Below are 10,298 nucleotides of genomic sequence, written 5' to 3'. Positions count from 1 at the left end.
CCACACCGCCGCCTGCTCTTACAGTCATCGATCGATCGCTGTCGATGTCAGCGGGGTGTCGTTTGTCTTCTCCACAACATGATCTTTTACCAATTTAAAGAAGGGATGGCGAGGGCGTTGACATGTCAAAATTTTTCCATCGATCATCGGTCAGACATCATCGATTCTTGAGTTTATCCGTACAGAGTTCAGAGCGAACGCTGGGCGGCTGTACGTTTCAGGGTGCTGAGTACATGCTGTTTTATTATTTCGAGGACGGGTGGTAGATCTTGTTCGCGTTAAATATAACATCATCGATTATTCATAACGGTACAAACAGGACGAGTGCCCCTCATCCATCATGAGTGAAGACCTAGGGCGGGCAGGAACGCTCTTCATTTACGACACCGCTCGGTTTCGATGTATATTACACGGATGTGTGTTGCGTACGAGCACGGATATATCACTGCCTCTCACTCTCGGCGCTGGTCGTCGCGCCGTGGAGCTAATGGCACCCGGCGCACATTAGGCGAGGTTGACACCAAACCAAACACCTACCCTGAGTAATTATGCCATCACTTTTAAACACACCGAAAGGAAATGAACTCGACGAAATCCACTTTAGTAAGTCTGACCGTCCCCGCGGACGGTAAAGCGCTGCGGAGTGCACCGATCGCGGACGCCACGGCGGATCCGCGGCAGCGCCGCCTGGCGTGCTCGGCGGCACATCGGCGACCGCGCCGCCCGGCGTTCTCTGAAGTCCGGGGCTCAACAGCAGTGGGCGACGGGGTCGCAGGAAGCGCCTGTTTTGCCACCAGATCCGCCCGCTCGGCAGCTTGACGAGGTAGAACCTCCGCCTGCCAATGCCGACGATGACGCCAGAGCGGTCCCAGCGGCGAGTCTCAGCGTTCTGAACGTCCACTCTGCCGCCGAGCGGCAGGGCTGCGAGTGAGCGGGATCGCAGGTCGTGTCGATGCCGTGCGTCCTCTGCAATCTCGGCGGCCCTTTCATCGCACTGCTCGGCTGCCCGCTGTCACTCCGTGGCGTGGGCACGGTGGTGCATGGGCACCGAACCTGACCGCAACGGGTGGCCGAAAAGGACCTGTGCAGGCGACCGACCGTCGGCCCGCGGTGTATTGCGCGACTCGAGCAGACCGCGATCGAGCTGTTCGTCGCTTCAGGCGGCCCCCGGCTGACGCGGCACTGACAATCTTTTTTACCGTTTCACGGCGGCTTCGTCATGTCCATTCGGGCGTGGATGCCTGGGAGACGACATCTCATGATGAACTCCCCACCGCTCCAGGAACCGGCGCGACGTCGAGGATGCGAACTGCGGTCCGCCGTCAGTCCGCAGCACCGCCGGAACACCAGCGATTGCAAACAGCGTGCGGAGCTGTTTGGTCAGGTGGTCCGCTGAAGCCGTCGGCGGGCACACGGTGATGTACGGCCAGCCCGACAGTTGGTCCACATACACGAGACATGTCCGGCCAGCCACGTGAAAATAGCCCGCGGGCACCATCTCGAATGCACGACTCGGTTGGTCCTCATCCCGCCACAGCGGCTCGTTGCAGTGGCTCGGAAGAAGTCGTCGGCAGCACGAACAGGCTGCTACAGCGTTGGCTATGTCTCTGTCGATTCCAGGCCAGACCACGCACTGTCGGGCCCGGCGCCTCGTTTTGTCGATACCCTGATGACAGTCGTGCAGACTGACGGGTATCTGTCGCCGCAGGCTGGCGGAGATGACCAGACGCGCGCTATAGACGACCGAACCGTCGCCCACAGCAAACATGGTGCAGATGCCCCAGTAGGGCCGCACCGCGAGAGCTGTCTCCTGCCGGTGTTCGGGAAAGCCATTCATCACGTTGTCTCGCAGCGATGCATATTCGTCACCGGCGGCGGCCGCCCTGACAGCATTCAGCGTCCGGTCCCGGAGAGGAGCGATCTGCGCGCCATCTTCACACGTCGACTGCAGAGCCACTACCACCGCGTTGTGCAGGGCATCAGACACCTCAGCTACCTCGTCCTCCGGCGCCGGGTCACTGACGGGCGTGCCAGACAGGACGTCTGGGATGCAGCGCATCACTCCGTTTTGCCAGCTGCCACCCGATGAAGCTGTACGATGTTAGCTTCTCTCTGAGACGTTTTAGTCGGGGATTTTCCTTATACGGATGGCTCAAAGACGGACGCAGGTGTGGGGTGCGCTTTTGTGTGTGGATCCACAACACGGTCATTCACGCTGCCTTTCACACGCGTCGGTCTTCACCTCCGAGCTTATAGCCATCAGTAAAGCTCTCTGTTTTATTGAAGTGGACGATAGCAATCTGCATTTAATTTTTTCCGACTCCTTGTGCAGCCTCCTGGCTGTTGGCGGCTTCTCCCCGTCGAATCCACTGGTCCAGGACATTCAATCTCGTCTTAGCTCACTGGATCGAGCAGGAAAAACGGTCGTTCTATGCTGGATCCCAAGTCACGTGGGGATACGCGGAAGTGATCTTGCTGACGCGGCAGCAAAGCGCGCTACGACAGGGACTAGAATTCCTATAACACCACTACCTGCTCAAGACATGTACCCCGCAGTGTCGCTGTTTATGCAGAAGCGATGGCAGTTCCACTGGAACTCGCTGAGCGCCAACAAGCTGCAGTCGGTGAAACCCCACATTGGATTATGGCAGACGTGCTTTCGGGACAATAGGGTGGAAGAAGTTGCCCTTTGCCGGTTACGCATAGGTCACACATATGCTACGCACCGTCACCTGCTATTGGCTGACGACAGACCATGCTGCTGTCGATGCTCTGATCCACTGACCGTGCATCACGTACTGGTCGCTTGCCGCCACCTTACTGCAACGAGAGCGCAGTTTTTCGGACGCCACGTCTAGAGTCACACGCTATGCGACTATTTAGGGGATTCTTCGAACGCCGTCGAGTTTGGTAAAGTGCTCCAGTTCCTTCGCGCTATAGATTTCCCAGTAATCTTTTCGTCATGATGCTAGGGCCGATCATCATGGCTCTATAGGGTGACCTGATTGATGCACTTCTCTGATTGACGGCTCTGCATAAGTTGATAGTTATGGGTGCTGCATGGCCTTCAGCAGTCGATGCGCTCCAAAACCCCAAATCATCATCATCATCATCGGGGATGTTCGATTTCCGTGAGCCGTTTCGAGTTGAGTATCGGTACCAGCGGTCCATGATCTACCACCACATCAAAGTGCTGGCGGCAGGCCAGGTACGCGTGGTATTTACGGCATGCCCACAGGACAGCCAGACGCTCGAGCTCAATGACCGAGTAGCGTGACTCTGTGTCGGTCATAAACCGAGGCCCACACTGCATCATCTTGTCTGTATGTCGCTGCATGAGCGCGAAACCGAGGCCGCGAGTCCGAGAGGCGTCGGTGTGCAGCGCCGTCTGGGCGAGCGGGTCGAAGAAGGCCAGGATAGGCGGCGCCACCAGCGCATTCTTCACACTGGAATGCGTCTTCGTGTAGGACGGCCCACTTCACCACCATCTTCTGATCCAGCAGGTCTCGTAGAGGCTGAGCCAGGCTGGCGAGTTCCGACGAGAAGCCGCTCAACTGGTTTGTGAGTCCCATGAAGGACCGGAGGTCGGTCACATTCTCCGGCCGTGGGATCTTGGAGACCGCTCTCAGTTTGCCGTCATCCACCGTGTAGCCGTGCTCAGTGATGCGGTAACCACAGAAGTTCAGCGCATGTTGTGCAAACTGAAACTTTTTGCGGCTGAGTGTGATACCACGGTCGGCACATCTCTCGAGGACGGTAATCACGTGAGCCAAATGATCCCGGTAGGACGCGTCATAGGCCAGCACGTCATCGACGATCTTCACCGTCTGTGGAATATCCCCAAGTGCCTGATCTCCACGTCGGTTGTAGACGTCCATGGCGCTAATCAAGCCCATAGAACAGCGGATATACCGCATACGGCCGTACGGGGTGATGGATCATGTCAGGTCGTGACAGTGCTCCGCGATCTGGATTTGGTGATTCCCCATCTGGACTCCAGCGTGGTGAGCCACCGAGCATCGCCGGAGATAGCGGCTACGGCATCGTTGACGGGTCTGGCCGGATGCGTTGGTCGTTTCACGAACGTTTTGAGACGAGTTAGGTCCACAAAAAGTCGGACTCCACCACCTTTCTTGGCGGCTGGTTCTAGCGGATGCGTCCATTCTGTCGGATGTTTTACTGGCTCTATGATCCCTCGGCTTGTAGGTCGTCGAGCTGATTTTTGACGCCTTCCCGCCAGCACTACGGGATGGACCGAGCCGCGGTGATGGCAGATGGCTCAGCATCGTCCGTCAGCTCGATCTCCATGGGACCACCCGCCATCTCAGGCGGTGTCTGCTCGCCGTCGATCACACTTTGGAAATGTGATAGCAGCACGGCTTCATGCTCACGGACGACCTCCACTGGTGGATCGTGAGCATGTTCCCAAACAGGGAGTGACTTTGACAGACGGCTTGCTGGTTCGAGAGGTGACCGAGGCGCCGTCTGCCTCCCGCCAAGCGCGTCGGCTCTGGTGGGCGGGCCCACTCCAGCAGCGGCGGCCTGACACTTAGCCACCCGCGCGGGGATCTAAGCGCGGAAGTCGTCAGGTAGAATTCGCAGACAGACGCTGCCACTCCAGCTGAGCATAAACCCGAGCACCTCCTTTAGCACGTGTACGGTGGTGACGTTCTGACTGTCGCCCAGGGCCACCATCGCATCGAACTGTCCGACACAGGTGAGCGCGATGCGGCCAGCTGACGTGAATTTAGCGGTATCCACGACAGGCGTCATCATGCCGGCCGTGATGCCCAGAGATGCCGCCATGTCCGACCCCATGACAGTGGCCTCAGCTCCTGTGTCCGGTGTGCACGTCACCACTGTCTCTCCAGCGGGGTGCGAGAGACTGATCTCGATTCTCGGGGTGGGCCCGGCGGAGATGCTCTCCACACACATATCGGCCAGGACCAGCCGCACCCCGGCCCCTTCCGTGTCCATATCGGCCCGGTCGAGGCCTGCCGTCCCTCGCTGGCTTGTAATCTGGCGCTCCTAGACCCGCCCGTGCAGCCGACCGCCTGGGGCGGTCACCTGTGCGGCGGCCGGGTTTCTCTGTCGCGGGAGGTCGTCTGCTCCTGCTGTGGGTCGGTGCACACCACAGCGAAATGCCCCGTTTCGCAACAAGCATGACAGGCGACACTGGCCGCCGGGCAGCGTTCTCTGTTTGAGTGCTGTCTCCTTCCACAACGCGGACTCGTTTTGCGCTGCTGCTGCTCCTGCCGATAAGCAGATAACCTTCTCACAGTAACAGCTTCACCTCGCAGCACGGCACTGTTCCTAGTAGCCGTCTCACTACCACGACATATGTCCAAGGCTCGCTGCAGGTCTAGCTCCGGTTCCAGAAGCATGCACTTTAAAGCTCGTTCATCCTGTGTGTCAGACACGATTCTGTCCCTGAACTGCACGTCCTCACACGGGCTACAAAAGTCACAGTACGCCGCGATTTCCTTAATCGCACACAGGAAATCATCAAATGTTTCTCCCGGCTTCTGCTTCCGAGCATAAAACTCGCGCCGGTCCAGGATAACACTGCGCTGACCGCGTAGGTATCCCTCCATGGCGGTCAGCACGCCTCCGATGTCGGCCTCCGGTGCGATCTGGAGGTTATACCGCACGATCCTCGCCCAGTCATCGCCCAGCAACGACATTAATACTGCCCTCTGCCGTTCGACCGGTATTGAGCCGAGCCGGGTGAGCAGCCGATAATCGTGCATTTTCTACCGCCAATCTCCAAACTCCATAAGCGACGCCGCCGATACCAGGTACGGTGCGTGGATGGCGCCGGCTGGGAGACGTGCGGGTGCGGCAGCAGCTACTTAACTTTGCCTGCACGACTGCGTTGGCGTCGACCGGCGGTGGAGCTGCTGGGCGCTCCCGCGTCAGAGCACGCTCCAACATCGCCGTCAGTCGCGCGCCACGCTGCGTGGCCTCCTGTTGGGCCTGGAGCGGCCATCTCCGACTGCCGCTCGAGCAGCGCCGTTAGGCGCGCTACGTGCTCCTCACTGTCCTTCATGGCACGAGTCCGTCGCCACTCACTGCGACACGATCACACGCAATCACACGCTGAACACCCGTGTTATCATGGTCCTACCGACCGCGCCATGTTCGGCTTTAATGCATCTCACGTGGGCGCGTGTCGCGTGCGGGCGTGTGTATATTACTGCCTCTCACTCTAGCGCTAGACGCCGCGCCGTGGCGCTAGTGGCACCCGGCGCACATCATGTCAGATTGACACCAAACCAAACTGGCACTGCCTACGTGCTTGCCATCTACAATTGCACTTCTAGCGTGGCAACGAGAAGCGGATCTTTTGTAACATGGCATGCAACTTGACAGGAACTTCAGTCTAAAGAACCCTATCTAGGCTGTTTTCAAACCCTGTGAAAGCCTATACGGCCTTATAGTTTTCCAACATGCGCTTTCGTTGCGAGTCATGGTTGATAAATGAATACTAAAAAATTGTCAGCATTTTTAAAAGCTGATTATTTAGGATTTTCCATGGCCCTAATTCGCTGGCCCTCTCGCCAGGTGACTTGTGCGGCAGGCCGCCTCAGAACCTCAGCACGGCCGCCCGGCCAGTCGTCGATGCTACCTTACTTTACACGTTTGAAACCTCGTTGATGAAGTCATTGCGGCCATACCTGACACTGTGCAGCGACAAATCTGCAAAACTGAAACTTTTAGCCCCGCCGTACTGGAGATCGGCTATCTGATGGTCGCGGTTGCGTTACCGAGCCGTCGAACCGGTGCGGCGTCGCAGCGCATGGTTTCAAACGGACGACACCCGTCGATCGCGCATCTACCGTTGACTCGATCGATTAACCAAATCTGCACAGGCTGCCGGGCTTGTCTTGCAGCGTTACTTGCAATGACACTGCAGCACTGCTACCCAACAAGTTTGTCCCCACCCGCAGAGAACGATTATATCAAATCTTGAACAACACTGTGCTTGCTTACGTTCCGCCAACAAGCCGCTTCCTGTGAGGAATATTCAGTAACTAGATCGTATACAAATCATGTTGCAGGTGGCTGGTCCCGTTTTTTGACTATTTTGTGGTGCCACTAAAGCTGTTTTTCCATCACGCTTGGTTCAACTGGCAACATTCCAGCCATTTTTAACTTCCGCCGTACTTTGTGCACCACACGACTGCTGGCCAGCGGCATTAGCTACAGCGGCGTGTTAACCCATGCTAGACAAATCGACAACGCCAGACACACGACTTTCGGGTATCGTCTGTTTAAACCAAAGATCTCTGATGAAACGCACTCGGTCGGGCACGCAGAGACTGTTTAGATCATGTTTTAAACGATGCCATTCCTTGCTTACCGCACGCAAAAAACCGTAATTTCTAAAAACATTTGGGTGAGGGAGGAGGCCAACTTGATCATCGTCAAAGGTTTTTCCAGACAGCTTCTGCGTCTTATGTTGTGAAAGGCTGCACTAGGTATGTACTGAAAATGAACAACAAAGTTTACAGTTAACCGTACACGGTGGTAGCAGAAGTAGTATACGGTTTCTGTTGGTTTCTAAAATGTGGCTAACCAATCACGTGTATCACCTGACCCTCGTGACCATGGTTACCAGCTATCGCGTGAGCTATGATCGAGCCCATCCGCCAGTGCTGGACGACGCTTTTGCTGACAAATTCAACGACACCGCTGAAACGGTGGTGTCTGAAGTGCGAGTGTATCATTTGGATACCGTTTTTGAATAGCATATTTGGGAGGCCGCTGCTGCAAAGCGCTATTCTCTGTAGAGCTCCTGACAAGGACTGCGTCACGGACCACATCAGCACCTGCATCGATGTTGAATGTGCTGAAGAGCTTGTGATCCCGTTATCAAGATACGGTATGCATCCGTAAGATCTGGAGTCTTCCGAAGACGTGGCAGCAGGCAAGCATTATTCTTCTGTTCAAGAAAGATGACACAAGTTCCGTAGAATTATTGGTCAGTGACCTTGCTTTATTTCTCTTGCACGGTGTTAGCGTCGCCTTTAACAAAATTTTTGACAAATGTCAAGCCCGCCAGCCGTGTGCACAGAACAGCATGGCTTATTCCTAGACAATCTGGCAGCACAAAGTATAGCGTGTGCGTTAAGGTAGCGTGAAAGGCAGCATCGGACAGGCAACAGACGAATCCCGTATACACGGACTATCGATCGCTTTTCCAATCGTTAATCATGCGCTTGCTACTCACAAACTAAAACAATCCAATCATGTACGAATTTCGCACCGAGATGATTCATCGCCACGGGCAGAGCCAGGATTTTTTAGGGGGGGGGGGGGGCGGAATTCAGTGACAGCTCGGTCAAGTGCAATGAGTGCAGTGAGCTCAATGCAATGAGTGATTTTCCGCGCGTTTTTCAAGCCGGCTGCCTTCTCTAGGCCTAGCCCATCCACGCTCTTCGGACGGGCGTCTTCACTGGGCGAGCCATACCCGGGGAGATACTGCCTGCAAAACTTCCCCAGGTGTGTGTAGTGAACTACTTCAAGCAAACATTACGTGAACGGCTGGTCTCAGCAGTCAATAGCGAACGATTATTGCTTCCTAGCAGTGACACGGGCAGCATGGTCTGAGAAGCTTCCAAGTCGTCTGAATCCGTGGGGCTAGCAAATTGCAAACTCTGACGGGGTCCTAATCCGCATAATTTCTTTTCAGTTTTCAAAGCACCGTAGTTGCGTTATCAGCTGCTTTCAAAGAGCGCGGATGCGTGGAAGACCCGGGGCAGTCGAGCTGACACATCGGGAAAACATGGTCGGTACACTTCAGGTCATTCCACTCTGCGAAGCGGGCGTGATTCCAAACGCCGCGATACCACATCTCCACGCAATTCTCGACGCCCGCCGTGTTGTCTGGCTGGCCCTGGGACCAGTGCGTTTCGCTGGCCGTCACCACACTTCCGTCAAAAGCTCGATATACGCCTTCCTCCTGGCGGTCTGTGATGCCCAGCCAGATCCGCTCGTGGCCGGCCAGCCCGGCCGCGCACAGGTTCTCATTGTTGGTGCGCGGCACGGCCAGGTGAGCCTGGCGCTCCGCGCAGTCCGCCGCAGCCTGGTCGTATGCTACGGCGGTGTCCAGGCGAGCGTAGCACTGGCCGGCGCAAGGCACGAAGCCATCCGGGCAAGGGTCCGCCAGGGTGAGGCCGGCCTGAGAGAGACACAGGACAACCGTAGCGGAAACTCGGTAAGGTAGCGGAAACACACACTACACCGAAACCGACGCTACAGTGTAGCCCTTCTTGGACAACGTCAAGCAGCTGGCGTTTTTGAATGACAATTTCGGGATTAGCTAGGTCTCAGAAAATAAAATTAGTTTATTAACGTTCTAACTGGCCAAATGTAGTCAGACAAAATGATAATTTGTACGAGATGTGACTGTCGCTCGACTTTGCAAGCTGGCGTTTTGTCACATTCGGCTTTGGACAGCCGACATTTCTCGATTGACCATTTTGGAAATAAGTATCCGGCAGAAGATAGTGACGAGTTAAGAAAGTTTTATTCTTCCGAATTCATCAATACAGAATGGAGCATGACATGACCTTTGTAAGAAATTACTTTCCATTTGTGGCAGCTGTGTCAGTTGATATTTCATATACACTTGGGTCATGGCTGTTTCCGAACATCTCCAGAATATGGGACCAAACATTGGCTAACCTGCAATGGTCTTCATCAAAGCCACCGGCATTACGCTGCGACATGCGGAATGACTATTCGAACGCCTAGCGCCCGGTGCAAGCGCTGCCCTAACGCAGATGATCCTTACTTATGTCCAGTCAATGCAGACTGAGGTGTGAAAGGATCGACGAGGCGGCTGCCCGACTCACCTCAGCGATGGCCCTGGTGATCGCTTTCTTGATGGAACGTTCTGTTCTAAATCTGCTGCAGCTTGCCTCGATCCCCGTCAGACAGATCACCACCAGCAGCGGGGTATACCGTCTGTAGCCGAGCAGCATCCTGTTTTCGCTGGCTGAGCAGAGACCGATAACCGATGACCGCTGTGAAGGCGAGGCAGACCGACAAGCGACTGTGGCGACGGCAGAATCCGACGCGGCTTATAAGGCGGGATGCTTCCAACTGTTGATATGCCGACAGCGGCGCCGTTCCAGAGCCGTCCCTCAGATAACTGCAGGAATGCGTGTCTGTCGTTGGGATGAAGTGGCGGGGTCGTACAGAGCGTCGCAAGAGCATCACTTTTGGTTTGGAAGCCGCGTTCTCAGCACTGGTGAACCGAATGGCCGTTTGCACGAAGCTTTATACTGCAA

General features: G+C 55.8%; 1 protein-coding gene across 1 annotated transcript; it reads right to left on the bottom strand.

Annotated features, from left to right (window-relative positions):
* Positions 1–7,974: 7,974 nt before the first annotated feature.
* LOC119114362 (hepatic lectin) lies at positions 7,975–10,055 on the bottom strand. Its single transcript, XM_037238559.1, has 2 exons — positions 9,861–10,055; positions 7,975–9,184 (listed from the first exon to the last, which is right to left on the bottom strand). The coding sequence occupies exons 1-2, from the start codon at positions 9,987–9,989 to the stop codon at positions 8,699–8,701; spliced, it is 615 nt and encodes a 204-aa protein (XP_037094454.1). The 5' UTR covers positions 9,990–10,055; the 3' UTR covers positions 7,975–8,698.
* Positions 10,056–10,298: the final 243 nt, after the last annotated feature.

This window comes from Pollicipes pollicipes, unplaced genomic scaffold, assembly GCF_011947565.3.
Source record: "Pollicipes pollicipes isolate AB1234 unplaced genomic scaffold, Ppol_2.1 Scaffold_7262;HRSCAF=8765_pilon_pilon_pilon, whole genome shotgun sequence".
In the NCBI taxonomy this organism is placed as follows: Eukaryota; Metazoa; Arthropoda; class Thecostraca; order Pollicipedomorpha; family Pollicipedidae; genus Pollicipes; species Pollicipes pollicipes.
Note: the sequence above shows the minus strand (reverse complement) of the source record. Positions and strands in the feature narration are given on the sequence as shown.